At 35.5% G+C, this 27,929-nt stretch overlaps 5 protein-coding genes across 14 annotated transcripts in view; 3 read left to right on the plus strand and 2 right to left on the minus strand.

Annotated features, from left to right (window-relative positions):
* LOC143903278 (uncharacterized) overlaps window positions 1-8,356 on the plus strand; it is a 17,405-nt gene extending 9,049 nt beyond the window's left edge. For 4 of the 7 annotated variants that reach the window (XM_077416748.1, XM_077416749.1, XM_077416747.1 and 1 more), the window contains 9 exons: window positions 3,262-3,371; window positions 4,340-4,462; window positions 4,579-4,731; window positions 4,804-4,985; window positions 5,214-5,522; window positions 5,729-5,919; window positions 6,056-6,256; window positions 6,952-7,008; window positions 7,523-8,356. In XM_077416748.1, coding sequence (XP_077272874.1) covers window positions 3,262-3,371; window positions 4,340-4,462; window positions 4,579-4,731; window positions 4,804-4,985; window positions 5,214-5,522; window positions 5,729-5,919; window positions 6,056-6,256; window positions 6,952-7,008; window positions 7,523-7,756 — 1,560 coding nt within the window. In that variant the 3' untranslated portion in view covers window positions 7,757-8,356. Of the gene's footprint in view, window positions 1-3,261; window positions 3,372-4,246; window positions 4,279-4,339; window positions 4,463-4,578; window positions 4,732-4,803; window positions 4,986-5,213; window positions 5,523-5,728; window positions 5,920-6,055; window positions 6,269-6,951; window positions 7,009-7,522 lie in introns of all 7 variants that reach the window. The other 3 variants (XM_077416753.1, XM_077416751.1, XM_077416752.1) reach the window with 3 other exon arrangements.
* A 110-nt stretch (window positions 8,357-8,466) lies between these two features.
* LOC143903275 (sodium-independent sulfate anion transporter) lies at window positions 8,467-13,636 on the plus strand. 2 transcript variants are annotated; one of them, XM_077416737.1, is made up of 11 exons: window positions 8,467-9,046; window positions 9,336-9,531; window positions 9,668-9,888; window positions 9,968-10,148; window positions 11,003-11,167; window positions 11,573-11,734; window positions 12,053-12,193; window positions 12,276-12,421; window positions 12,692-12,853; window positions 12,943-13,099; window positions 13,201-13,636. In XM_077416737.1, the coding sequence occupies exons 1-11, from the start codon at window positions 8,843-8,845 to the stop codon at window positions 13,362-13,364; spliced, it is 1,899 nt and encodes a 632-aa protein (XP_077272863.1). In that variant the 5' UTR covers window positions 8,467-8,842; the 3' UTR covers window positions 13,365-13,636. The 2 variants fall into 2 exon arrangements, with proteins under 2 accessions (XP_077272863.1, XP_077272864.1); XM_077416738.1 differs by having other exon boundaries at window positions 8,928-9,046; window positions 9,324-9,531.
* A 203-nt stretch (window positions 13,637-13,839) lies between these two features.
* On the minus strand, window positions 13,840-16,166 carry LOC143903284 (farnesyl pyrophosphate synthase-like). The gene is made up of 7 exons (XM_077416776.1): window positions 16,090-16,166; window positions 15,794-15,949; window positions 15,285-15,425; window positions 14,909-15,112; window positions 14,642-14,806; window positions 14,344-14,556; window positions 13,840-14,264 (listed from the first exon to the last, which is right to left on the minus strand). Exons 2-7 carry the CDS (start codon window positions 15,914-15,916, stop codon window positions 14,064-14,066), a joined length of 1,047 nt encoding a protein of 348 aa, XP_077272902.1. The 5' UTR covers window positions 15,917-15,949; window positions 16,090-16,166; the 3' UTR covers window positions 13,840-14,063.
* A 2,026-nt stretch (window positions 16,167-18,192) lies between these two features.
* On the plus strand, window positions 18,193-20,037 carry LOC143903320 (uncharacterized). The gene is made up of 7 exons (XM_077416832.1): window positions 18,193-18,373; window positions 18,495-18,612; window positions 18,710-18,877; window positions 18,959-19,155; window positions 19,225-19,487; window positions 19,574-19,810; window positions 19,881-20,037. The coding sequence occupies exons 2-7, from the start codon at window positions 18,505-18,507 to the stop codon at window positions 20,030-20,032; spliced, it is 1,125 nt and encodes a 374-aa protein (XP_077272958.1). The 5' UTR covers window positions 18,193-18,373; window positions 18,495-18,504; the 3' UTR covers window positions 20,033-20,037.
* Window positions 20,038-20,612: 575 nt separating this feature from the next.
* Window positions 20,613-27,826, minus strand: LOC143903319 (farnesyl pyrophosphate synthase-like). 3 transcript variants are annotated; one of them, XM_077416830.1, is made up of 8 exons: window positions 27,435-27,826; window positions 26,729-26,878; window positions 26,174-26,314; window positions 25,794-25,997; window positions 25,522-25,686; window positions 25,221-25,433; window positions 24,847-25,131; window positions 22,680-22,807 (listed from the first exon to the last, which is right to left on the minus strand). In XM_077416830.1, the coding sequence occupies exons 1-7, from the start codon at window positions 27,456-27,458 to the stop codon at window positions 24,931-24,933; spliced, it is 1,098 nt and encodes a 365-aa protein (XP_077272956.1). In that variant the 5' UTR covers window positions 27,459-27,826; the 3' UTR covers window positions 22,680-22,807; window positions 24,847-24,930. The 3 variants fall into 3 exon arrangements, with proteins under 3 accessions (XP_077272955.1, XP_077272957.1, XP_077272956.1); XM_077416829.1 differs by lacking the exons at window positions 24,847-25,131; window positions 25,221-25,433; window positions 25,522-25,686; ... (2 more) ...; window positions 26,729-26,878; window positions 27,435-27,826 and adding exons at window positions 20,613-21,095; window positions 21,175-21,387; window positions 21,473-21,637; ... (1 more) ...; window positions 22,123-22,263; window positions 23,007-24,825 and having other exon boundaries at window positions 22,652-22,807; XM_077416831.1 differs by lacking the exons at window positions 25,221-25,433; window positions 25,522-25,686; window positions 25,794-25,997; ... (1 more) ...; window positions 26,729-26,878; window positions 27,435-27,826 and adding exons at window positions 20,614-21,095; window positions 21,175-21,387; window positions 21,473-21,637; window positions 21,740-21,946; window positions 22,123-22,263 and having other exon boundaries at window positions 22,652-22,807; window positions 24,847-24,981.
* Between the last annotated feature and the right edge of the window lie 103 nt (window positions 27,827-27,929).

Here is a 27,929-nt window from a genome sequence, read left to right on the forward strand (position 1 = left end):
GCGTGCACGCGTGCACGTACACATCCGCTTCCTCTCTCTCTCTCTCTTTATCTCACGCGGCCGCTCTCCTTCCTGCCCTACGCTCCACGCGCTCAGACTCGACGTAAGGCAAAGGTAAGGTGAGTCCGTCCGTGCTTACATCCCGCATGCGACAATTTTCCCCGATGATTTCCGTGTGATTGCTTCCTAATCGCCGCAGCTGGTCCACCCTCCGCTGGGCCAGATAGTGACCTTAGAATATAGTTCTCCCCGCGTTACTGGAGTTCGGATGAAGTATCTTCACGGTCTTTTCATGCGTTCAAAGGTACAGAGTGAGGCCTGGCGACAAAAGTCACTCGAGATTAAGATCCCTCTCGAGTAAACTCAATTAAAATCCTCTTGATAGTGGAAGGGTTGATTCTGGGAGTGGCAAGTTCACAAGACTCGAGATGCGACGCTTCTCGGACCTTGCGTGTCACTAATTATCTTTTTGCCGTAATGTGTATTAAATGTATAAATAGGTCCCCAAGTTTTCTGGTACAAGAATTATTCTTAAATTATTCTTTAATAGAACGCGAAAGTATTTAGTGCTCCGCGCAATTCTTTTTTTTTTTAGTGGACCTGGAAGAGCCTGTGGTATTCTTAGAGTCATATCAAAGTTAAATTGATGTTGTGCTAAAATTATACCGCAAAATTATGAAATCTCCCTCTGGCCGGTGTGGAGCGACCGCAACCGGCGATGTCGCGGAAGTAATAATCGCGACAACCGACGCGCGTCCAAAAGCAACGCGATGATTTCATTACGGCCGCATTACTTTATTCACGCTGACGAAAATACGCGCGGACACGCGCGTGACTAACGACGCGCGTAATTGTAATGCGCGTCGCTTTATGACGCCGCGTGAAACCGATGTAACCGGCACACTCATTTCTGCCTACGATACCCGCTGTGAAACTTGACGACCAGTTATATATGCGCACCGAATATGTTAAAGATATTTTTTCAACATTTATTTTTAAGACACCCACATGACCTTACACGGAGAAAATTTTATATTAAATTTTACTATGCTGCCGCACCAACTGTGGACCATCAAGACGCCCAAGTTTAAATGCTATAATGCTATAGTCTTATAGTAAAATTACTATGTCTATAGCATTTAGTGCTACGATCATAGCATTATTATAGCATTAAATGCTATGATCGTAGTATTAAATGCTATGGACATAGTAATTTTACTATAAGACTATAGCATTTAAACTTGGGCGTCTTGATGGTCCGCAGTTGGTGCGGCAGCATAGTAAAATTTAATATAAAATTTTCTCCGTGTATCGTCAATTCTACAATTGCACTGTTAAATCCGTAGTGCCAAATTATACTCAATTTGAGTCAATTTATTTAATCGTTTCTGTAGATCTCGCCACTGTTCCTACTCAATATGTCATTAATTTAACTTATACCGATGGAATTAAAATAATACCGTTTTGTGTTGAAATAATAAATTTCGACACACATGTTAATTGAAAATGACACGAAATGTTATTTAACTCAAGGTATTGGTTTAAATTTCATTCTTTAACATTTAACAGCGTGGTATTGCAGGCTAATCAATTATTTGCGAACCGAGCCGTTTCTAATTTATTGCCCATCTAATTGCAGTTCAAGCAACAAACATGATTATCTATGCATCATGTCCGTATCTCCTGCTTCCTTTTATACGTATCACACCAATTTTCCTCGGCAAAGCTTGACAGGCGTTACGATCTGCATAACGATTATCTTTCTCTTGCGACGGAAGAAGATATCTCCTCCTTTCGTCATATCCGCGCACGATGCATATCGCTTGCCTTGTGACGTAGTCTGACTCTCTTCGGGTTCCATCAGCATCGCCGTCACGATCGGTCATCACATTTATCGGCATTTATGCGACCGACACCTTGTCCGATAAGCTTCCGCTTGAACAGCAAGTATCTCTTTTTTCCGAACGGCACCTTCGGCCAGCGGTTTCAGAAGCACGAATCGCAATTTCGGAAGTGCGCGCGCGCGCGCGCGCTACGCACTCATCCTTCAACGTCTGCGTCTCCGTCTCGTTCGCCGTAAGCTAAGCGTCTTCGAGCATCGGCAGTCCGCGTGCTAGCCGTTTCCCGCTCTCGGGAGCGCTCGCTCTCGAAGACAGCGAGGAAGGACGGTCCCGCTCTTTTTCACCCGTTCGATCGCCTCCCGCGATCCCGCGAGGTCTTTCCGATTCGTAAGTGCTCGCACGAACACGGGCGCGTTTCCGGTTTCGTCGCGTAGCCGGCGGAAGTGGAGGTCTCGCGGATATATCGAGTGACGCTGGAAGAGAGAGAGAGGAGAGGCGAGTGCGACTTTAGAGCGCGGATCTGTGAGACAATAGTTGTACAGTTTCGTGAATGATTCTTATTCAATTATAGAAAAGGATATGCATTGTTAAAACATCAGTAATATATCCGTATAATACTTTCAAATACATAATAGGTTTGAGCTTCTCGAGGTATATTAACACTTACTTTTTATTATTATTATTTTAATTCTTAGAACTAGAGAAAGATGGAAAGTAAGTTAACCCGTGATTAAAGTTAATCTACATTGGTATAGAAATGGACATTAGTGCGCTAATTAGATAACGCGTATTCGACTCCTGAACAGCAGAGTTTCCCCAGTTGATCCCTTCATTCTCATCAAGGACGGCATTCCGGTGTGATTTGACGCGAACTAATTAAATTTTCCTATTTCTCGGACGTAATCTCGTTTTCTGGTTTCTGTTAAACGTATCGCGTTAGTTCCACTATTTTTGGGTGTAAAAACTTGCACGTTCGAGACACGTCTTTACGTTCCCTCGGGAGGTCCAGCCCTCGGCGCGCATAATAGACCGCTTTCTTCGATCCCGTCTCTTCTTTCCTCGCTCTTCACTTCCGCCGGACCGCGTCTTTCTTTTGCGTTCTAGAAGAGGTCGCGGCTCCAACGCGTGCCGCGGGCGTCTATTTTCGGCGATTTCTCGCGGCGAAGAGCGAGATTTGTCGTAGTTCTAAAATTATACGCGGCCACTAATGCCAGGAGGAGGCGGGTGTTCGCTACCTTTCTCGTTCTTTCTCTCTCTTGCTCTCCCGGCGCTCTTTCTCTTTTCTCTCCTGTCTCTCCGGCGAACGAAACCGGCCGCCGCCGGATCGGCGCAGCTGCCGCGAAATTGACATTGACGGTGCGGCGCGGTTTTCCCGGACGCGATTTTAACGGCGACCGCCCGCCGGCATTTCGTGTTTCAGGGCGGCACGGAGTTACGGGATCCGCAGAGAGTCGAGAAGCTCGGCGAGACCTACCTGCCCTACTCGGTCTTCCTGGAGTACATAAACGGCCTGGGGACCTCCACGTTCGCGTAAGTATTCCCGGCTGATATGCGTGCGTGCCGAGATGCGTATATGTGTCTGTGTATGCGTGGAAAGCTGCCTCGTCTCTGCAACTCGCATCTTCTGTATCCTCATCTTGTAATTGAAACTGTGGCAAGACGAATTAATGCGCAACTGTGTTGCTTTAAACTGTATTACTTTTTGTTTACTTTACTCTACTTACCTTCGTTTACACTTTACTCGTTACTTTTCAAAGCGCGACCGCTTTGAACTTGAGTCACGTCTCTCCCTCTCTGTAAATTTATTTGTTAATTTGTTGATGGAATGTTGCTTCTACGATTTTCTTCCGTGGAGAATTTAAATTTTGTTGCGTATAAGATTTGTTCGAGTTTACTATCTGCAAATTATTCGATTTTTTTTTGAAAATTACACGTTTGACATCATGTTGTTTAATTTTATTTTCTTATATTGTCAGGCTTTGTTATCTAATACCTAATTTTACTTCGATATCTTAATTAATTGTCTTTTTTGTGATAATAAATACTAGCGGATCCTAGGGGGGATTTTCCAAATAAAACAAAATTAGTTTTTTTGCTGGATCTGTTTCAAAAATTTAAGAGAAAAATGCATTAAACGTTAAAGCAAGATAAGAAGTTTCACCATGTTATCGTCGTTGATTCTGGAGTCAAAGCTGAGCGTGATACTATGATAATAAGAAAAATATCAAACCAATAATTTTGTCGAAGCACCCTCCATTATCGACGTCAGAATCCGCTGGTGATAATAAATAAGTCACGCTCGCGTTATATGTAAAAACAATACAGGAAAGATGAGACTGAGAATACGAGCAATAAAAAGGATGTTATCTTAAATTGATCTATAATTTATTGTCCAATGGGAGAAGAAACATTGTGGATCTTTCAACTATATACTAATGTAAGTCTTCTTTAGCACAATAATTTTCTTTTTTTTTTAACAAACAACTTTGTTCCTTCAGATCGGGCACGTATAATCTCTTCAAACACAACTGTAATTCTTTCACCGAGGAGGTCAGCAACTTTCTGGTGGGCAAGGGCATTCCCAAGTTTATCCTTGATCTACCGGAAGAAATATTACAAACGTACGTCTTATTTACTCTATCACGATTTGATATTTAATAACTATTATATTTATTGCGTAAAAATACCTGTTTATTTCAAAGCGATGTTTTTTAATGTGAATTACATTTATTTTCAGACCTATCGGACAAGCTTTAGCCCCGTTGATAGAAACATTAAGCAGTAACGCGAGTGCTGGATTCACAGTCGGCCAGAGATTCGTCGAGGCGAGGATCCAGAGGGAAGCTTCACCGGAGTATCAACTTCTAAACACAGCCATCGAAGAAGCAAGGTACAGTTTCGCGTGTGATTATCGATTAAGTTTTTTATGAATACTTGACAAAAATTTTATACACGCTCGCAGGTTGAATTCGATCGCGTTAGAGGAACGAAGGAACGTCATTAACGAGAAGCTAGCGAAGAAAGACCGGAAGAAGAAAAAGAAGAAAAAGGAGAAAAAAGAAAAGTGCAGTAGGGAAGCCACCGGCAGCGACAGCAACAGCACCGGACCGAGCAATTGCTGCGGAGATATGGCGGAGAACGAGAGTACGCAGAGTTTTAATTATATCGACGATTATCCTCATCTTATATTGCGGATACTCTCTTCTTTATTTATATTTTGCGATTTAAGGATGATAAAACTGTTGTGATTCTACGTCTTTAAATTGCAAAAATTGAACGAAAAAGAAAGTTGAATTAATGATTTTGAAGAACAGTATCCTCAAACTTAATTTTGAAAATATTTGAAAAATTTTTATATTTGTTGTTCATCAGATGCAGTCGGCGAAGCGCAGCAGCAGGCAGCTAATGGGGAAAACGCGCCCACGGAGATGCTTCCATCTGAGCGGGTGTTACAGATGGAGGAGGACGAGAAGCGGGAGCAAGAAGAGAAGAAACGCCGTCGAGATCCACCGATAGTGTTCAAGGACCTGGTGGATGTGCGAACGGAGTATGAAGGCTTGGTAAATGCCCTCAAGGGGAAGTTAAACGAAGAGGAACAAAGGTGCCTGGATGAACTGCGGCAATATGTCTTGGAAGACGAAGGTTCCTGGGCTTTAGGCGACAATTTCCTGAACTTCGTTGGTGAGTCATTGAAATAATACGTAGCTGTCGAGTCTTTCAAATTTGAAAATATATCTAATTTATTCGATTAAATTTTGAACTTTAATAAAATACTTAAGTTGAATAGTATGAAAAAGGGAGATGTGCTGGTTTTTTATATTTGCTCTTAAAAGTACGGCATATATATTATGATATGTTATGTTAAAATTCGGTCGAATTGAATTCAGGTCGAGTTCTCTATGACAAATCGTTAGACAGCGACGTGCGAGTAAAACTGTTGAACGTGCTGTCCGTCGCCGCATTGAAGGACGATGTGATTTTGTTGTTGCATCAAGACAGACGAGAGCATATCATCATGACATACGCCTTCGATATCGACCGGCACCCGCCAGAGGAGCAACTTCCACTCGCACAGTTTGTAAGCACAAACGAAATTATTAGATTAACAATTATTATAATATTTTATTACAATTTTACATTGATTTGTATTATAATTTCCTAGCTGTCACTTATATCTGTCTTTAACGTCAGCGCTTTAATTTTGTTTCGGACAGTTGGCAAATATGTTCGAGAATCTCAGCAGTTCGGAATGGCTGCTCTACATATCGGAGTGGCAGCATCAGGATCAGAACGTCAGCAGTAACATCAGCAACATAAGGGTGACGACTAAGGTTGCGGTGCACTCGCTGCTTTCGAACTCGGAAGATCTGCAGATCCGTGGCGCCGCTATTGTCCACAATCTTGCCTGCAAGGAGGTAAAAACTGTGGTCTGTATCCTTCCCGTCCAATTAACATTCTCGCTCATCTTTCGCCGATTTTTGCTTTCACTTTCGTAACTTATCGCTGCAAGCGCTTCGCGTATCGAAGGCATCTTATCGAAGATCACAATTCTATAATTATTCAATTTTAAGGATTTTCCTCTGCATTGTATAGTAATTTTATTTATTTTACGAAGAAGGAATATGAATCGGAATTGTTTAACACACACATTAAAGCGAATCCTTCGATGCGGATTTCATTTGTAATGTCGCTTTTGGAATGCGTGCTTGCCGATGTCGAAAGAGAACAAGCTCGCACTGTGTCCTGAGAAAGAAGTGCTGCCTTTATTAATATATATAAAAAAAAATAATAAGTATTAGTATAGCTCTGTAAATCGCTGTCAATGCTAAACTCGACCGTCGACGTGGACGTCTCTCGCCTGGTAACCCGGATTCCACGAACCAGCAACGAAAAGAAAATGAAAGGGAACAAACATATATATATATATATATATATATATATATATATATATATATATATATTTGCCATTAATAAAAGAGAACGGTTCAAAGGATACATGACTCACTCGATGCTCGTTTGCATGCGCACACTGAAGCTCTCTAATCGCGCGGCAGCGGATAGCGCTGCGTGTGACGGATACCTTTCCAGAAATCGGATACTGTTTTTTCAGAAAATGAACAAAAGCAAAAATCTGCGGCGACTTTTACCGAAAGGCAGCATTTCTAAGGTACCTATCCAAATCCATGTTAAATCGAACCGTGCGCTGCGGTAAGTCGTCAACAGTTAATCGGTGTCCGGCGTGCCATCAAATACACGCGCGTAACATATACATATACATATAACGTGATGTGCGCGACGACCGCAATTCATTTCTGAACACGTGAGTGTTCAATAATATTTCGTGTGTTAACATTTACTGAAACTGCGGAGAACTCACATAACGGCGATGCTTCCAAGCTTAGTTCTAAATCTAATGTAACATTACATATTCCGCGGAAAAAAGAATTAAGAACTGTGTGTAATTGTTTTTCTGTGATTACTAGGAAAAAAAAGATTAACTCAAGTCAATTAACTTTGAGATGGACATGGAGCTTTCAAGCTTTTCGCGATCGCAGTTTATATTGCAATTAGATAATCGTTAGCTTGAGACCGCGCGTCTTACAATCATATCTTCATTCACATGTTTGTTTCTCGTGCGAGTAAAATGTATAATCTTAAATATCCTAATGTGTGAACTGTAGGTGTTCGATGACGTCGCAGTGGAACTGACGATGGCGTTGCTGCAATACTTCAACGGCAGCCCCGCGGAGGAACAGCTGTACACGTGTATGAAGTCGCTGGCGCGTTTCACGCAGATCAGCGGCCAAGAGGTACCACAGCTCATACAGATGATCGGACCCGAGCCAAACAAATTCAGGGGTACCTCCCAGAGGATCGACGAGCAGATCGAACAAGTTAACAAGAAGCTACGCTAAATCGTCGACCGTCTGCGAAAATGTCGTGTTTTACAAACGCGAGATAAAACTGGACACGTTTCCGCTATGGAATGAATTTTTACTTAGAGATTCTATCGAGTCAGTCACATATATTATTATTATTATTATTATTATTATTATTATTATTATTATTATTATTATTATTATTATTATTATTTATGAAGATTAATTATATATTGTTGTCATTTTAATATTATTATATGTATATTACTATTACTAGATTACGCGAGTCGTCGCAGCGTTCCTTCAATTTCACTTTTCACTTTTTTATTCGACATCTTTTCTTTTTGTAGATAATTAAAGGCTAGCGATGCTTCACCGTTCTACACAGAGCGGTGAAAGATAGAAATGAAACGCGCGTGGCGCGATGACGTGCCCGCCATGTGCGCGACTATCTCCCGATAAAAAAATGTCTGACCGTTTAGAGGATTTCGGCGCGACAAAATCTCCAAATAAGCTGTATCGAGTAACGGCGTGTTGTGAACGCTTACGCACTTCACGCTCCATCAATTATGTATCTGTTCTTCGCACGATAAAAAGCGATGCGAAGACGTAATAAAATTTTGGCAACAAAGGCGACTTTTCTTGTAACATCTACTATTTTCCCCGTCGTTTTCAAGAGATGATGTTTAGAAAAAAAGGAGGAATCTCAGGGATCATGCGTCGGGATCAGCCTGCCACGTATCTTGCGTCGTATCGCGAGAGAATCAAATATGAAACATAGCAAGCAATTAGCTGCAAAGTTAGCTGTTGTTAATCCCGCGTCAAGGTTCCTGACAACCGTTTGCGCGGGTCTTTATCAAATTGTCAACAGCGCGCATAATACAAAACCGACGGGAATTAGTATTGCGCAATTAATGAGATTTTGACGCGGAAATTTTTACAGCGAGCTTTTAGGTCGATAGACGCACGCGGCAATGATAAGATGCGCAGAGTGTCGAGACGCGGGAGAGTGTCGAGAGCTCGGGCGTTGAAACACGCTTGCGGTTGCGAAGTCACGAGAGCGAAGTAGTTCGCGGTGGATTCATTAGTGTCTCGCTCTCGTGTCTCGTCGATACAAGGAGGATGTCCGACGAGGAGTACCCGGCGATTCCGATTTCGGAACGGAAGCCACGCTTCACGGTGGCGAAATACATACCGGTGCTCGGCTGGCTACCGCGATATACCCGGTTGAAGGCCGTGTCGGACCTTATAGCGGGCATCACTCTGGGCCTGACTATGATCCCTCAGAGTATGGCCTATGCGGTATTGGCTGAACGGATTCCGCAGGTATTATAGTTTCTTCGCCGTAACGTAATTTAAACTATTAAGATAAGCGGGTATCTCTATTTAATGATATAAACGTGGAAACGTGGATATATACATACATATTATATATATTCCTTTAAATTTCAATCTGAGATCATTGCGCTTCAAAAAATGCATTTTTGAATCTTGTTTTCTTAAATGTTAGACAGTTCTAAGATCTTTTTAGTAGGTACTAATCTGTATATTATTGATGCTACGATGTATTTCTGTGTTATTCTTAAAAATACCATATGACAAGTGATGCTTGCAGTACGGTCTGTACTCTTGTTTTGTGGGCGGTTTCGTGTACATTATTTTCGGAACCACTAAGGAGGTCTCGATTGGTCCATCGTCTTTGATGTCCCTTATAACGCTGCAGTACACGCGAGACATGCCGCAGGATTTCGTAATACTCCTCTGTTTTCTGGTTGGATGCGTAGAATTTTTAATGGGCGTATTAAATCTAGGTTTGTATTACGAAATTATCCAATCAACTAACTTTCCATTGTCTTCTGCGCTCACATTTTGCCATTATCATCTGTTCTATTGCATTGTTTATGACTAAGTACGTCGATGTAATATTAATCGACGTGATTCTTGTAGGATTCCTGGTGGATTTCATATCAGTCCCGGTCACGTCGGGTTTTATGTCGGCGGGAGCTCTCATTATAATAATCGCTCAGTTACAGGGCCTTCTAGGATTAAAATATAAGTCGGAAAATATCGTAGACAATTTGTACAAACTGTTTAAGAACATTAATAACATTCGGCTGGCCGATTTCGCACTCGGGATTTTCAGCATCGTGTTTCTTCTGGTCTTCAGGGTGAGTGCCCGAATTATAAGTGAATTAACAATTTATAATAATTGCAAAAGTATAATATGTATGGTATCTCTATCCCTAGAAATTGAAAGACATCGACTGTCGTTGCGCGAAAAACAAGAGGGATACTCCTAGAAATGCAACGATAAAAAAGATACTTTGGTACTTCTCCATTGGTAGAAACGCTCTCGTTGTACTTATTACAGCCACGATAGCGTATCAATTCGAAATGAATACGGGATCCGTTCCGTTTAGGCTCTCAGGTACGGACTGTTTTATAGTATAATTATTATTATACTTAAAAGGCTCTAATGATTAAAAATCAATCGCATAAAAGAGGGCAAAAAGCCGCAACAAGGTCTCTCTTCGTGTTAAGTTCTTTAATAAATAAAAATTTTTTTTACAAACGTTTCAGCCAATATCTGGCCATTCTCAATGTAGAAAATAAATTACCGGATCAACTACCGCATTATTACCGCATTATCGCAACGCACGCAAACCCTCCAAACTGTTACAAGTCATTTTCTTAATTAACGCATTGTACGAGACGCGAGGCACATAGTCCTTCTAACATATTATCTTGCAATACAAATGTAGGCGGGTAGCGCTCTTATAAGAAGGACTATGTGTTTCGCGTCTCGTACAATGCGTTAATTAAGAAAATGACTTGTAACAGTTTGGAGGGTTTGCGTGCGTTGCGATAATGCGGTAATAATGCGGTAGTTGATCCGGTAATTTATTTTCTACATTGAGAATGGCCCAGATATTGACTAAAACGTTTGTAAAAAAAAATTTTCATTTATTAAAGAACCTAACACGAAGACTTTGTTACGGCTTTATGCCCTCTATATGCGATTGATTTGTAATTATTATTTGTTATTGACGATCTATTTGTTAAATAAAAATTTTTGAAAGTGATGCCTATATCATAAAGTTGAAACACAAAACAATCTACATTTAGTTAGCTGTAGTGAAATTATTAAAATCGGATAATTTATGTTTTTAGTCATTATTTGCTTATTAATTAATTACAATTATATTAAACGGTTCTATTTAAAAATGTGCGCTATGTATACATATTGTTCGTATTTCCATGAAATGCAATTTAATCTTGCAGGAAAAATAGAAGCCGGCTTTCCTAAAGTATCGTTACCGCCCTTCTCATCGCAAGTGGGAAATCAGACATACACGTTCTTCGACATGTGTACTCATTACGGAATAGGATTAGGGATACTTCCTGTTATATCCGTCTTAGCGAACGTAGCAATAGCCAAAGCGTTTGGTAACAATTTTCATAATTCTTTTAATAATTCTAGTCTCCAATCGGACAGCGGATTGCCTATAATTACAATAAAACAAGATGTAATAAAATCATTTTATTATATTTAACAAAATCTAATTTTATTAGATTTTATAAACAATATCTAACGCATATATATATAATATATATATATCTTCAGTGTTTTGAGGATTCACATTCTTACAATATTTCAGGCAAATTTAAGTGAAGGAGAGCAAGTGAAGAAAATTGTTCCGATAAAATACTAATTAAGTATATATGCGTGTCTCCGATATTTTCTTTCCCTCGCGATCTCTTTCTATGGATAGAATCCTTCGAATTGGATATTTTGCTAAGTGCGAATAAGCGAGACTTCGTGATCTCAAAATGATCTTGGGCTTCTTGCAGCGATGGGAGCCTCCATTAACGCGACGCAGGAGATGCTGGCTCTCGGTCTCAGCAACATATTCGGCAGCTTCGTGTCGTCTCTGCCAACCGCCGGTGCCTTTACACGAAGCGCGGTCGGCAGTGCCAGCGGAGTGCAAACGCCTATGGCCGGTTTATATTCCGGTAGTAGAAAATCTAATAACGTTATTTTTTTTAATTGCAATTGTCTTCATTCCCTTCGTACACGAGGAACATGGGAAGCGACGTAGGAAACAGGAAATCTGCGTGCCTATTGCTACACATTTTATCATAATTTATTATTATTACGCAACACTCTTAATATCTCATGCATAATTAAAGAAATTTACGATTCTAATCCTGGCGCGACAGCGTGTCATATGCAGCATCACACAGCGAGGCATTGTATGATGATACGAGAGTCGCATAACCGTACGAGAAAACGATGTGACAAAAAGTAACGGATGACATTGCGTTTCGCAGGTACTATGGCACTGCTGGCGTTGAGCTTTTTAACGCCGTATTTTTATTACATCCCACGTGCGACGCTATCGGCGGTGTTGATAATCGCCGTGTTTTTCATGATCGACCTGAAGATCATAAAATTACTCTGGAAAGGAAGCAGTTAGTATTACACGTGTGTGCATAGATTAGACGAGAGAGACGGAGCGCGACAAGCTTACATAATATATTTTTTCTCTCGCAGAGTTGGATGCGATCGCGGCGATGGGGACCTTTGTGATCTCCGTTCTTATCGGCATCGAAATCGGACTTCTTCTGGGCGTCCTCTTCAACTTGATCCTTTTCATCCGACTGTCCGCGAGAGTAACGCTTCAAACAACCGATTGCAAAGTAAAATTATATAAATATATTATATACTACACACAAATTATTTTAATAGATATGAAGATATGAATTTTTCAATGGTATATAAAGAGAAAAAATATATATATATTTTTTATATACTCAACAACTCTGTTATACAAGTGTTTCTAAATTATAAAAGATAAATACTTTAATAACAAATTCTTGGTAACATTTTAAGACAAAAATTCTAATACAAAAATATCCAGGCTATAATACTTGAAAAAGAAACTATTAAGATTATTTATTCCTTTCCAGACTCATTTAGGAAATAGATACATAATGCTAAAACCCGACGCCTGTCTCCATTATCCCGCAGTAGGTTCCTTCTGCAATAAAATCATGAGTTTGGCTGGAAACGATGTCCCGTTGATCGTGAACTGCAAAAAATTTACCAGTCTCGATTATACTTCAATTAAGGTAACGGATAACATTCCCCAATCGAATAATTTCTTTTTATCAATCTGTAAACGGCATTGCCTCATTCGAAATGCGTGTGATATTCACAGGGTATTGAGATACTATCGAAAAGATTGAATCACGAAAGAAATCAATTCTGGCTGTTGCATCTTAATTCCGACATCGTGAGAAGTTTCGAAATTCTTGCCAACAACGAATACATTCGTCTGATTGAGAAAGAAGAGAGTATCATGGATATTCTTTATGGTATGTTTGATAATTATTACGAAAATTAAGAGCTAGTAATTGTCATGAAATAATAATGAGGATGTGATCTAAATAAATGTTTGTTCATTTTTTTTTTTCAGACAATGCTTTATCTAATAAAGATCTTGAAAATTCGATCAATGTCACTGTGAAAAAAGCAACGGAAATGGAAAGACTGAGTTGCGAAGACGTCTCGAATTCGCGACGAAAAAATTCCGAATCCAACGCCGAAGAATTGACCCTTATGTCTCCATCTGAATGCTAAATACAACAATAATTAAAGCGACTCTGCCTTCATTCAATTTAGCCTGTTGATTATGTTTATAATCTAAAAATAAAAATTTTTTTACATTTCCTGATAAAAATTACCGTTAGAAACGGAAAGAAACGCATAGTAAAACGTCATAGTAGAATGTGCATTCTATCCGTTTCTGACTGTTTTACACTATGCGTTTCTTTCCGTTTCTAACGGTAATTTTTACCAGGGTTGTGTACGGCAAATTAATCTAATATACACATATTTGCATGCTAATATTATTTCTAAAAGAGCTTTTTTATGTAATTTTTAATATTTCTAATTTTCTCCTTACAACCTCCATAAGTATCTTGTAAGGGATTTATGAAAATACATTGCTATATGCTCCCATAATTAATATTTTCCTTACAAAATATTAATTTTTTCCATTAAACGTAAAAATTATTCATTATAAGAGGAAACCGTTAAGAAATAATTATTTAAATGCTTTATAGAAACTCTTTATTGATTTTTTGAATCGAAATAGAAGTAATTTTTGTGTATATACAAATAAATAAGATCTTGATATTTTCCGCTTTAAAAACATAAAACTAACATCTCGTAATACACCAGGAATACAATTTATTCCAACTTTTGAATCCTGGAAACTTTTGAATGACAAGGTATAAATAATACATTAGAGAGAAGAGAGAGAGTCTGACAATGCTTTTATGACGTTCTGCGATAAATCTGCCCTAACAAATCCAAAAAGAGATTGTGCGGAAGTCCACAAGATATTTGCTGTATGTGTACATTTATTAGTTTATATGTTTCTTCTTCGAATGTGGAATAAGCGTCCAGCAGGTTTAAGTCGGTGAAGAGCTGTCTCACTTGTTTTACTTTTTCCGGATCCGAAACTCCGTAACACTCCTGCGGGATAAAAGAACAAAGATGAGGAAGGATTAATGTAACATCTGGTGAACCAACACATTTAGCTAACAATACTTGCTTCTAATATTTTACGTTGCTCCGGAGTAGCGCGTTGAAGAGCTACGACAATAAACCATGTGCATTTCCCTTCCTGGATATCAGTATCATCTTTACCACGTACTTCGGGATTCCCAAAACAACTCAAATAATCATCTTGGATTTGGTAAAAGCGTCCTATCTCTAACAAGACGGGTGTTGCTTGCTCGAACATCTCTGGATCTTTTATACCAGCCTACATCGAGTAACATCTCGTAACGTATTATTATCATTAAAGTAAAACAGTCTTTTCGTATATGACGAAATTGAGGTACGCTTACTAAATGCATAGCTGCGATTATTGGCAAAATGCACGTACAATACGCTGCTTTACTCTCGATAATAGATTTGTATCGATCCATCGTAAATAGATCTAGATCAGGCTTCTTGCCGAAATTGGTCGATAACATGTCTAAGCACTGACCCATTAGTGTCTTAAATATGACCTGTAGACATTCTTTCATAAATAATATTATTCGATTAAAATAAAAGGAAAGATAAACTCTTGACATTTGCATAACGTATATTTATGGTATCTTTTTACTCACATCATGGAATGTTTCCAGTATATTAATATAGTAGTCTTTCTCTTTGAAATATTTTCGAATTATGTAAAACGTAGCATTCTCTATAAGTGTACCATCGTTGATGGCAGCTGCACCTATATCATTATATCGATACCAACATGGTCTGCCTCGGCGAACTAGCGATCGGTCCATGATATCGTCTAATATTTGGCCAAAGGTTAGCATCTGTATAGCAATAATGTCTTAATCTTAATGTCATATATAATGGTAGAAATTATGCTGCCTCTAATTTAAAAAGATGTTATAAATTAAAACGTTACGCTTTGTGTTTGATTAATTCTACTTGACTTATGAAAGATGTGAGTATCTTAAAAAAAAGAAGAACGGAATTACACACCAGTTCCACACACCATGCTAAGATCCGTACTAAACGAATGTTATCTTCTGTAAGTTGATCATTTCGTATCAGCATTTTATAGGCATAAATTGTTGTCAAACCACGAATTTTCTTGCCTCCTAGGACATTATATTCTAACACCTGCATTAGAAGGATACATCAATCAGCACTTATTTAAATTTATGTTTTTTTGCTTTTTATGTTAATCTTTCACTATAAGTTTTTAATGTTGATTTCATTATTTTTATTTATTAATGTGTTAAAAATTTTTACTATAACTTAGAAGTTTATGTTTTGTCGTTTTCAATAAAATCTCACTTTAAATTGTTATATATAAATTGCTCGTAGTTTATTGCGAAGTCTTATATTGTATTAGTTTACATTAAGTCTAATCATTCAAAAAGAATGTATTTCAAGATGAATCACCAAATCTATCGAACAAATTTTAATTTCTTTTTTACGCCGCCTATTGAATACTGTATTATATTTTAATCAATATAATGATTTACTTTTTCCATCCATGTAGCAACATCTGGAATGTTTAAATCTTTAATCGCATCTATGATATCACGAACAATGTCCGGCCATATTGCCATCATCTCCCGACTTTTCTCCTCGATCATTACTTGCATTGATCGAGTTATAGATTGAGTTATTGTCACGTTCTAAAATTTAAACAAATATTAAAGAGTACGACGATTGATAAACAACAATGACGAGATTCTGTCATTTCAAAAATAAGAACGATATTGCGATATAGTGATCACAAGCCACAATTGCAGTTTAACAATTTAATGTATCTTACACTGAATTTGGTCGGATCTTCTTCCGGGGAAAGAAAGACGAAAGCTCTTAAAATGAGAACTGAAGGTCTCGATTCTTAGCTTCATTACATATATACTCAGTATATTGACAACAATACATATGGATGTTCTTTTTATGATCAACGAAACGACTATACATTACTATTTATGTGATTGTCTCATAAATAATACAATAATACAATAATGTTTTTTACAATGTATCAGCAATATCCTCGCCGTTATTTTTCGTATAACTCGAAGTCGAAGGTCCTAAAGGTATCGTTACCGCTCTTATCTCATCGCAAGGGAAATCAGAATTACATGTTTTTCGACAAAAATGCGCTTATTATATACGGATTAGGATTAGGAATACTTCCTGTTAGGTATACATCTTAGTGAACGTAGAAATAGCTAAAGCGTTTAATAACAATTTAATACGAAATACCTAATACGAATAATTAAAATATTAAGGCTATATAATAGAGTTGAAAAAGAAACTGTTAAGATTCTTAATTCCTTTCGAGATTCAGGAAATAGATAATTTTTGTGGATATTCTTTATGGTATACGAGATGTTTATATAATAATTATTACGAAAATTGTAAGAACTACGCATTAATTTTCATGAAATGATAGTTGGGATGTGATCTAATAAAGATTTTTTTTTTTTCAGACGATACATTATTTCAATAAAGATCTTAAAATTCGATCAATGTCACATGTAAAGAAAGCAACGGAGATATGGAGAGGCTGAGTCGCGGAGACCTTTCGAATTCGAAAGGATTTTGAACCCCGGAGAATTGACTCTAGTCTCTCCACCTGAATGCCAAATACAACAATAACTAAAGCGGACTAACCCTGGGTTTCGTAACGCTCATATGCGCGCATTTATCTATAGCATACGTAACGTTTACTATAGAAAATGCGCGCATATGCGCGTTACGGAACGTGCCCAGCCGGAATGCTAGCGTCTTTTCGACGTCTATAGATATCGATAGATGTCGAATCGACATCTGTATAAGATGTCAATTCGACGTCTATAGACGTCGGCGTTCCGGCTGGGTGGCCTTTGTCTTTATACTTAATTTAGTTTGTTGATTATAAATGTGAATGAGATACAGAAACTATCCAGACCTTAGGTAAAGCTTTCAAAGTAAATAGGCATTTTATGTCCCGAAGGGCTATCTATAATTCAAAAATAAAATTGTTTTACATTATTTACGGCAAATTCTATTTGATGTATGTACACGTATTTTAAAATTCAACATGTATGCGCGTACGCACGCACGTTGGTTTAAATTTGGCGCGGTTTCATACTACGTGTCGCTATATCTTCACGTGAAAATAGTCTACTTCACTAAAAGTTCATTTAACTTCAATATTTATTATTCATTTATTTATTTATTTTTTATGTGGCTTGCAATGATGTATAGAACAGCGAGTGACAAATTTTTGCCGTAAGACTTTATGTACTGTCTCTGGTCAAATTTCACATTTAAGAATTTATTATAGATTCTCCGAACCCGAACATAATTAAACGTTTACTTTAACGTTTTTCGAGTGGACATTTTAACCGTTATGAAACGTTTCGAAGAAACATTTGTAAAACGTTTTTGAAACGCATAGGTGCTACCTGGGTATTTATACATTAGCCTTACAAATTTTAATTTTTATGTTTATTAATATTTATTTAATTATATTTGCATTTTTTATATTTATAAATTTCATATATATATATATATATATATATATATATATATATATGAAATTTATAAATATAAAAAATGCAAATATAATTAAATAAATATTAATATATATATATATATATATATATATATATATATAATATATATATATTCTTCTCTCCTCGCTCTCGAAGCTTGCTGAGCGCCGGGCCGCCGCGCCGGCGGGGCCGGCCGAGCGCGGCCGCGGCGGCCAGAATATCTCCTCCAGCCTCCAGCTGGCCAGATCGGACACGAACCATTAGCACGGACGCAAACCATGTGCGGTTACCGAGCGAAACGACGTAGTTGAGTTGCACTTTCTCAGGCGGCGCGTCGGAAAATGCAACACACGAAAATTGACGAAAAAGGCCGGGATGCGGCGGGATGGCTTCTCTCTCTCTCTGGTCTCTCTCAGACTCTCAGGTTTATTAGTAATCTGTGCTCTCAGGTTTCTCTCTGATTTAAGTCATTGGAATGTTAATTTTTTTATGTAGAGCGAGAATTTTAACTACTATTTTCATATTCTACTAACGAAAACACATAATACTTGGACTTGTTTATCTGTAAGTTGTGTCTGTATTTCACGTAATTAGCAACTTTTCGATGACAATTAAGGTTATGGGACATTTATGGTGGTTCGATTTCCTCCTGTTGTTAATATTTCTTTTTTCTTGATTACAATAGCCATTAAAAAATGAGTACAATTACTGAATCAGAGAAGAAACGCTTGCGTTCTTTGAGGGAGAAGAAACTGGCGTTTAAAGCAAAGGGACAACTTATACAGCAAGCATTAAGAAACTTGGTAAGTTTACTCGCATTGTAAGTAATTACATTACATCTTTTTATGATAATTTAAGTATACGAAATATATCTCACTCATACGATTATTATTTTCTCAGGATACTACTACAAATAATAAAAAAATTATATTTTATGACAATGAAGGGCAACAACTAGAACCAAAAGAAAAGACAAAGAGAGATTTGTTTGATAGTGACGATGACAATAACAATGAAAAGGATTATCTATGGAATGAGGATGAATTTAAAGTCAAGAAGGGTAAAAAGGTAAGCATCTAATATTTTACGTTTTATTTTTCCTTAGATGCTAATAAATAAGATGCTAATACAGTTTATTTATTTATATAGACCACTCTTGGCAACGATGCGCGTTTTACTCTAGATAATCGATTCACTGAAGACGATCGTCAGATGGAGGAAAGTAAAGTTGTTGATGGCACCGATGAGTGTGATTTGCAAAAAGAGAAAGAAAGACAGCTGGATATCTTAGAAAGCATTTTAGGAATGCCACTTACTGTAAAAAAACAGGAAACACAATCTACTAAGTAAGAATACCTAGATGAACAAGAACTTGCAATTGTTGCTTTGGATGTTTAATGACAAAGCATTTACAGGAAGGGTTTGATGATACGATATGACCCAACTGAAAATGGTCATTGTGAATATGAAGTGAAACCTGAACAACCGAAAACTAAGGAGGAGCAGAGTAAAAAAAAGAAACGTGAAAAGTTAGTTTCAGAGAATGAAAAACCTGTACCAGAGCCAGAAGTGTCAAAGGATATTTATTATGCTGTATCTGATATCTTGACAGAAAGCTTGAAACAGAAAGGAGAATTTAGTTTGTTGAAAGCATATGGGAAGGACAAAGATGACACAGGTGTTTATTAAAAGATAACATTACATATTTACATCTGTATTATGTTATTTCTCAGTACATAGTTTCTAAATTATGTATATTTTCAGAAAATACTAAGGATAACGATACATCCACTGTGAAAAATAACAAAGCCCAAAAATTTAAGTTTAACTTTAACGCAAATAATGCATTTAAATACGATTCATCTGATGATGAAAATACACATGAAGCACCAGACATAGATAATCAAATGGTTGATGATGTTAAAGAAGATACTCAACAAAATAGCCTATTTGGCTATAAAGATACTCTATTTTTTTATAACAATGACGTACGGTTTAATGGTATGTAAATGAAAAAATCTCGTAGAATTAGAATATTATTTATGCAGATATTATAAAGATATTTTTTCAGAGGCTATAAAGTTCTTCAGTAAAAAAGCTGCTTCAAATTATGAACTTAATAATTTAAGACGCGAATTGAAAACAATTGTACGTATGAAAATTCGTAATAATGTGAGGAGACATCAGCCGTATGGTAAGAAGAGAAAAATAAAAAAATCTTAAATATATTTGTCTTGTCTTTGAATATCTATATTTGTAAAAATGATGAACATAAATTTATATAACGTTATTTTAAACGGATATATGTAAAAATATTTATTTATGCGTAAATATTACAAGTAGTTTTTCAATAGACTTGTCGCTCACGTGATTATTTTGCATAGAATTTTTTATAAAAATTGCCACAATACAACATGTGACAATTATATTTTACGATAATTTAAGATTTTTTCAAATAGGTAATTATTTTTCAAAATTCTTATAAAATGTAAAATTTTCTATTTAAAAAAGACCTTGAAATACAGTAATAGCTTAAAGAATTTTTTATTGACGATTCAATTACAATTATTTTTGCGATTTGCTTTGCTATACATTTATACTCGGTATATTGGTAATAATACATATGTATGTCGAATCCTTTTTATGATCAAAAATCTAAAATTTACATGCTAATATTATTTCTAAAAGAGCTTTTTTATGTAATTTTTAATATTTTTAATTTTCTCCTTACAACCTCCATAAGAGTATCTTGTAAGGGACTTATGAAAATACATTGTAATATGTTGTTATAATTTGTTGTTATAATAATTAACTTTTTCCGTTAAACGTAAAAATTATTCATTATAAGGAAACTGTTAAGAAATGAGTATATTAAATGCTTTATAGAAATTTTTTTTGATTTTTTGAATCGAAATAGAAGTCATTTTTGTATACAAATAAATAAGATCTTGATATTTTCCGCTTTAAAAACATAAAACTAACATCTCGTAATATACCAAGAATACAATTTATTCCAACTTTTGAATCCCTAATTACAAGGTATAAATAATACATTAGAGAGAGGAGAGAGAGTCTGACAATACTTTCATGACGTCCTGCGATAAATCTGCCCTAATAAATCTAAAAAGAGATTGTGCGGAAGTCCGCACGATATTTGCTGTATGTGTACATTTATTAGTTTATATGTTTCTTCTTCGAATGTGGAATAAGCGTCCAGCAGGTTTAAGTCGGTGAAGAGCTGTCTCACTTGTTTTACTTTTTCCGGATCCGAAACTCCGTAACACTCCTGCGGGATAAAAGAACAAAGATGAGGAAGGATTAACGTAACATCTGGTGAACCAACACATTTAGCTAACAATACTTGCTTCTAATATTTTACGTTGCTCCGGAGTAGCGCGTTGAAGAGCTACGACAATAAACCATGTGCATTTCCCTTCCTGGATATCGGTATCATCTTTACCACGTACTTCGGGATTCCCAAAACAACTCAAATAATCATCTTGGATTTGGTAAAAGCGTCCTATCTCTAACAAGACGGGTGTTGCTTGCTCGAACATCTCTGAATCTTTTATTCCAGCCTACATCGAGTAACATCTTATAACGCGTTATTACCCTTAAAGTAAAACAGTTTTTTCGTATATAACAAAATTGAGATACGCTTACTAAATGCATAGCTGCGGTTACTGGCAAAATGCACGTACAATACGCTGTTTTACCCTCGATAATATATTTGTATCGATCCATCGTAAATAAATCCAGATCAGGCTTCTTGCCGAAATTGGTCGATAACATGTCTAAGCACTGACCCATTAGTGTCTTAAATATGACCTGTAGACATTCTTTCATAAATAATATTATTCGATTAAAATAAAAGGAAAGATAAACTCTTGACATTTGCATAACGTATATTTATGGTATCTTTTTACTCACATCATGGAATGTTTCCAGTATATTAATATAGTAGTAGTCTTTCTCTTTGAAATATTTTCGAATTATGTAAAACGTAGCATTCTCTATAAGTAAACCATCGTTGATGGCGGCCGCACCTATATTATTGCACCGATACCAACATGGTTTACCTCGGCGAACTAGCGATCGGTCCATAATATCGTCTATTGTGAGAAGATAGGCCTGCATCTATATAACAATAATTTCTCAATGTTATAAAATGGTGGAAGGTGAGAGTTATACTACTTCTGATTTAAAAATAGATGTTATAAATTAGAACATTACAGCTTGTGTTTGATTAATTCGACTTATTAGCTTATGGAAGATGTGAATATCTTAAAAGGAAGAAGAACGAAATTACACACCAGTTCCACACACCATGCTAAGATCCGTGCTAGATGAATGTTATCCTCTGTAAATTGATCATTAGGTATCAGCATTTTATAGGCATAAATTAATGTTAAACCACGAATTTTCTTGCCTCCTGGGACATTATATTGCAATACCTGCGTTACAAAGATGCATCAGTCTGTATATTTATTCTAATTTATGATTTATTGTTTCTTATTTTACTGCATCACTCTGTTTTATGTTACTTCCATGTTACTGAAACACTCAACGTTTCTCTTTATTCATTTATATGCTTTTCTTTTAAGCTTCTTAAAATTTTTGCCACTTAACTTAGATGTTTATATTTTATTGTTTTCAATAAAATTTTACTTTAAATTGTTAATAGTTTATTTAAAAATTTTACATTATATTGCTTTGCGTTATGTCTAATTATCCTGAAGGAATTTATTATAAGATAAATCGCTAAGTCTATTGAATGAATTTTAAGCAATTTTTACGTCCCACATTGGCTATTGTATAGTATTTTAATAAATAATAACTTACTTTTTCTATCCACTTAGCGACATCTGTAATATTTAAATCCTTAAACGCATCTTTGATATCACGAACAATGTCCGGCCAAATTGTCATCATCTCCTGACTTTCCTCTTGGCTCATTATTCGCATTGCTTGAGTTATGGATTGAGTCATTCTCACGTTCTAAAATTTAAACAAAAGTTAAACAATACGACGAGTGATAAACAACAATGACGATTCTGTTATTTCATGAATAAGAACGATATTGCAAGTAATCACAAACTACCAGTTTAACAATTTAACAAGAAGCGATGAAAGAAAAATGTCGAATTTATATTTTTGATATGTTTTGCGTTAGTCGCTTTAACGTTTTGTATCTTACTGAATTTGGTCGGATCTTCTTCAGGGGAAAAGAGGACGAAGGCTCAGAAAGATAACTGAATAAGGTAACTATTTTTGCTTCGCTATATATACTCATAACAATACATATGTATATTGATAACAATACATATGTATGTTCTTTTTATGATCAACGAAACGACTGTACATTACTATTTATGTAATTTTCACATACATTGTTATATAATATTTTTTTTGACAATCGTTATTTTTTTATACGATATATGATCACAAAAATTGCATATCGAAGGAAATATTAAGCAGGTGCTATCATAATTTTAATATAAAATTTGGATAAAAAGTTATTTTTACACAGCTCGCTTCAAATTACCTCCGGTTGATGATCACCTTGACTTCTAAGGAAATCAAAGGTCACGGACCTTTTCCGTCGCTCAGTTAGTAACAAAACGTTATGAAGGAGTAAACATACTGAAGAAAATTGTATTTGTTGTACCCTGGTCTATAATGGGTTTTAGAAACTGCCAGTTTAAACATCGTAAGCCCCCCACATTTTATTTCTTTAACTTTACATTTCCGCGCCGTTAATAACATCTTAATTTTTAAATGTTTTTTTCTTTTTTTACTTATTTGGTTGAGGAATACTCTGTGGAGAGAGAAGCTCGATACATCCCTTTTAAACACTGTTAGGTATTGAGATATCTTTGTTTGCTCGTTTTTGGTCTTGTAGTATTTATTATTATTTGAAGAGAATCAAAATTTCATCAAGGCCAAGACCGGAGAACATTTGTGGCGGGCTGTGTATATGTAATTTTTTACTGAAATTTGGTATTAAAATAGGAATCTATTCTAAAATAAAATGTTTTATTCTCCTTTTTTTGCTCTCGTTCAGCAAACAAACGTTAGTGTCTCTTTATGACCGTCTGTATGTGAATCGCTGTATTATTGCGGCTTTGATTTTTCATATCGACATAATAATTTTAAGCCCATCTCACTCTGTGGATTGGGATTGAAAGTGGATTGATATTTAATCAAATATAATAACGAAAACTGATCTCAAGTTTAGTGAAGTTGCTCTGATATAAGCCTCATCATACGAGGGCAATAAAGAGTTAAGAAAATAACTTATATAAAGTTATATGTATGTAAAAATTATATGTACTAATTATAACTATATATAATATATAAAATATTATATTGCATTTAATCACCTTTTCTCAGATAAAAAATAATTCTTATAAAAATACATTGCACTTTGTCTCCGTAATCAATAATTTTTTTTACAAAATATTAACTTTTTTGTTAAGCATATAAGCTATGAATTACAAAAAAACCGTTATGAAATGACGATATCAAATGTTTTAAAATTTTTTTATTGATTTTTTAATCAATGATCGAAATAGGAATCTTCTGCATGCAAAATTTATATAAGACTGTAATATTTTCTTTGAAAATATAAAAATAACACTTTATAGTCCCAGGACCTTAGTAGAACAACATCATATTTTATTCTAATTTTAAAATCTTTAATAAAGGTATATATATATATATATACCTTTATTAAAGATTTTAAAATTAGAATAAAATATGATAACATATATATATGTAGGTCCGGAAGTATGTTCCGGGACTTTTATTTTTGATATCGGTATATTCCGGGACATTTGGCAGTTTCCAGGACTGTCCTGGAAAAAATTGATGTCCTACGGCAATTTTCGGGACAGTTTTTTGAATCTGATTACATATATATGCGTTATATTCCAGGACTGTACATTTCAAAAAACGTAAACAGTCCCGGAACATACCTCTGGACCTACATATATATATATATATATATATATATATATATATATATATATATATACCTAAAAGCCCGAAACGCGGGCATTTCTAGCATTTGACTCTGGTCAATTCTTAACCATAACATATACATTAGTTTGACAATGCTTTCATGACGTCCTGCGATAAATCTGCCCTAATAAATCCAAGAACAGTTTTTGCGGAAGTCCACAAGAAATCTGGTGTACGTGTTCATTTATTAGATTATAATTCTTTTTTTCGTATTTGAAATAAACTTCGAGCAGATTCAAGTCAATGAAGAGCTGTTTCACGCGTCTTATTTTTTCCAGATCCAAAACTCCGTAACATTCCTGTGTGATAAAAGAAAAAAAAGAAAGAGAGAGGATTTTAATACAACAGTATTTGACAAAACAACGCGTATCTATAGACAAACACTCGCCTCTAATATTTTACGTTGCTCCGGAGTGGCGCGCTGAAGAGCTACGACAACAAACCATGTGCATTTCCCTTCCTGGATATCATTGCCATCTTTACCACAAACCTCAGTATCCCCAAAACAATCCATATAGTCATCTTGGACTTGATATAAATGTCCTATCTCTAATAAGATGTTTTTTGCTTGCCTGAACATCTCCGGTTCTTTTATTCCAGCCTGCATCGAATAATATCGCATAGCGCATTATTATCATTAAAGTAAAACAGTCTTTTCGTTTATAACGAATAAATTGAGATACGCTTACTAAATGCATTGCTGCGGTTATTGGCAAAAGATATGAGTAATGCGCTGTTTTTATCTCGGCAATGCAATTGTACCGATCCATCGTAAATAGATCCAGTTTGGGCTTCTTGCCGAAATTGTTCGATAACATGTCTAAGCACTGGCCCATTAGTGTCTTAAATATGACCTGTAGAAATTCTTTCATAAATAATATTATTCGATTAAAAAATAAAAGGAAAGATAAACTCTTAACATTTGCATAACGTATATTTGTGGTATCTAGCTTTTACTTACATCGTGAAATGTTTCCAGTATATTAACATAGTTGTCTTTCCCTTTAAAATATTTTCGAACTATGTAATACGTAGCATTCTCTATAAGTATACCATCGTTGATGGCGGCTGCACCTATATTATTGCACCGATACCAACATGGTTTACCTCGGCGAACTAGCGATCGGTCCATAATATCGTCTATTGTGAGAAGATAGGCCTGCATCTATATAACAATAATTTCTCAATGTTATAAAATGGTGGAAGGTGAGAGTTATACTACTTCTGATTTAAAAATAGATGTTATAAATTAGAACATTACAGCTTGTGGTTGATTAATTTGACTTATTAGCTTATGGAAGATGTGAATATCTTAAAAGGAAGAAGAACGGAATTACACACCAGTTCCACACACCATGCTAAGATCCGTGCTAGATGAATGTTATCATCTGTAAGTTGATCATTAGGTATCAGCATTTTATAGGCATAAATTAATGTTAAACCACGAATTTTCTTGCCTCCTGGAACATTATACTGTAACATCTGCATAATAAATATGCATCAGTATATTGTATATTCATTCAAATCCAACTTATTGTTTCATATTTCTTTTTATTGTTATAGGTTTTTTTATGGTAGTCAAATATTCAATATGGTTTTTATTTTTCACTAAATCTTACTAATTTTTATTTATTTCTTGTATTTTTCGGATATATTTATTTTTAAATTTAAATTTGAATTTACTTTTACAAATTTAAACATCGTCGTCATGAGTAAAAATTGTATTTCAAAATTTTTATATTTATAAGTATATTACAGAATTTTGCATTAGATTTATACCTAAACATTCTGAGAAAATTTATCCTAGAATACTTAAGTCGATCAATCCGTGAATTTTAATGTCATCCTTCACGTGTATATGATCATTGTGTGATATTTTAGTCAATAATTACTTACTTTTTGTATCCATTTAGCAACATCTTTGATGTTTAAATTCTCAACCGCTTCCGTAATATCGCGAACAATGTCCGACCACACTGCCATCATCTCTTCCTCGCTCGTTATCCATAACGTTTTAGTATCCGAATGAGCCATCACGTTATAATCCTATATTTTAAAATTTTTGACGAATAACAAAACGGTAATAAGAATGAAGTTTCAGTTACGTCATGAATAAAATTGCGACAAACGCCAATAATCACAAGCAAACAATTTAATAACAAGATGCGATAAAACAAAAGCTTTTCCTGGTGGAAAAATGTCAGGATTTTTTTTATTATTATTCAGAAATTCTATGGAAATTTAGAGACTTTCGCAGAATTTTAAGATTTTCTTATACAAATTGGAACATTTTTTCGGTAAGACAGGCAAAATAATAATGAAATATTTTAGATATTTTTCATCAATGCGCCTTTGTAGAAATCTGAATAAATATTAAAACTTCCGCGCAATTTATCAGAAAAAAATTTCCATACATACAGATATTAAAATATTCCAAAAATCCTTGTGTAATTATTTCTGAAAGTAGCTGAGAAATTTGACATGATTTTCAGAATTTTTTATAAATCTAAAAAATATGAGAAATTCTTGAAGAATTTCTGAGAAGATTAAATATATGGGAAATTTTTTCCAGAATTTCCTGTCAAATTTATACTCACTGTACCTTTTGTATTAAACGCTTTAACATTTAATATGGGACTATATATTTTGTCAGCTTTTTCAGAGGAAATGATAGAAGTGTCATTTCCTCTAAAAGAACCTAACGAAATTTAGTCTCATACAAAACGTTAAGGCGTTTAGTACCCAATAGGGAAGACACGAAGAGAAAAACTGAAGATAGATCTAGTATTTGTTTGTTATATATACTTGGTTCGATATGAATAGCGATACATATACATTGTATGTGTGTTTTATGATCAACGAAGTGGTCTGCATATTGCTCACTCACGTGATCGTTATGTAAATGTCGAAAGATTTTTAATTCACACGTTAATTATTTTTTACGGTGTTTCTTATCCAGAGAAATCGCGTATAAACAAAACTCGAGTAATGCTGTTGCACAATTTTAATATTAGATGTGACGTCAAAATGCAAATCCATTTATCTAGAGATGAAAGAATAGATACACATAAATAATAGATAAATGGATTTGCATTTT

The sequence above is a fragment of the Temnothorax americanus genome, unplaced genomic scaffold (genome assembly GCF_048541705.1).
Source record: "Temnothorax americanus isolate GAGA-0224 unplaced genomic scaffold, ASM4854170v1 Scaffold45, whole genome shotgun sequence".
Lineage (NCBI taxonomy): Eukaryota > Metazoa > Arthropoda > Insecta > Hymenoptera > Formicidae > Temnothorax > Temnothorax americanus.

What these genes read in the sequence shown, in the direction of transcription:
- LOC143903275 (XM_077416737.1), top strand. Translation starts at nt 8,843, where the DNA reads ATGTCCGACGAGGAGTACCCGGCGATTCCGATTTCGGAACGGAAGCCA. An exon ending in CGTTCCGTTTAGGCTCTCAG is followed by an intron (nt 10,149 to 11,002) that starts GTACGGACTGTT and finishes TTAATCTTGCAG; the next exon opens with GAAAAATAGAAGCCGGCTTT. An exon ending in TCGATTATACTTCAATTAAG is followed by an intron (nt 12,854 to 12,942) that starts GTAACGGATAAC and finishes TGATATTCACAG; the next exon opens with GGTATTGAGATACTATCGAA.
- LOC143903284 (XM_077416776.1), bottom strand. Translation starts at nt 15,916, where the DNA reads ATGCAAGTAATGATCGAGGAGAAAAGTCGGGAGATGATGGCAATATGG. An exon ending in TAATCGCAGCTATGCATTTA is followed by an intron (nt 14,557 to 14,641) that starts GTAAGCGTACCT and finishes TACTCGATGTAG; the next exon opens with GCTGGTATAAAAGATCCAGA. An exon ending in AGCAACGTAAAATATTAGAA is followed by an intron (nt 14,265 to 14,343) that starts GCAAGTATTGTT and finishes TTTATCCCGCAG; the next exon opens with GAGTGTTACGGAGTTTCGGA.
- LOC143903320 (XM_077416832.1), top strand. Translation starts at nt 18,505, where the DNA reads ATGAGTACAATTACTGAATCAGAGAAGAAACGCTTGCGTTCTTTGAGG. An exon ending in CAGGAAACACAATCTACTAA is followed by an intron (nt 19,156 to 19,224) that starts GTAAGAATACCT and finishes AAGCATTTACAG; the next exon opens with GAAGGGTTTGATGATACGAT. An exon ending in GAAGGACAAAGATGACACAG is followed by an intron (nt 19,488 to 19,573) that starts GTGTTTATTAAA and finishes GTATATTTTCAG; the next exon opens with AAAATACTAAGGATAACGAT.
- LOC143903319 (XM_077416829.1), bottom strand. Translation starts at nt 23,102, where the DNA reads ATGAGTATATATAGCGAAGCAAAAATAGTTACCTTATTCAGTTATCTT. An exon ending in AGAAGATCCGACCAAATTCA is followed by an intron (nt 22,808 to 23,006) that starts GTAAGATACAAA and finishes TTTAAATTTTAG; the next exon opens with AACGTGAGAATGACTCAATC. An exon ending in AGCAACGTAAAATATTAGAA is followed by an intron (nt 21,096 to 21,174) that starts GCAAGTATTGTT and finishes TTTATCCCGCAG; the next exon opens with GAGTGTTACGGAGTTTCGGA.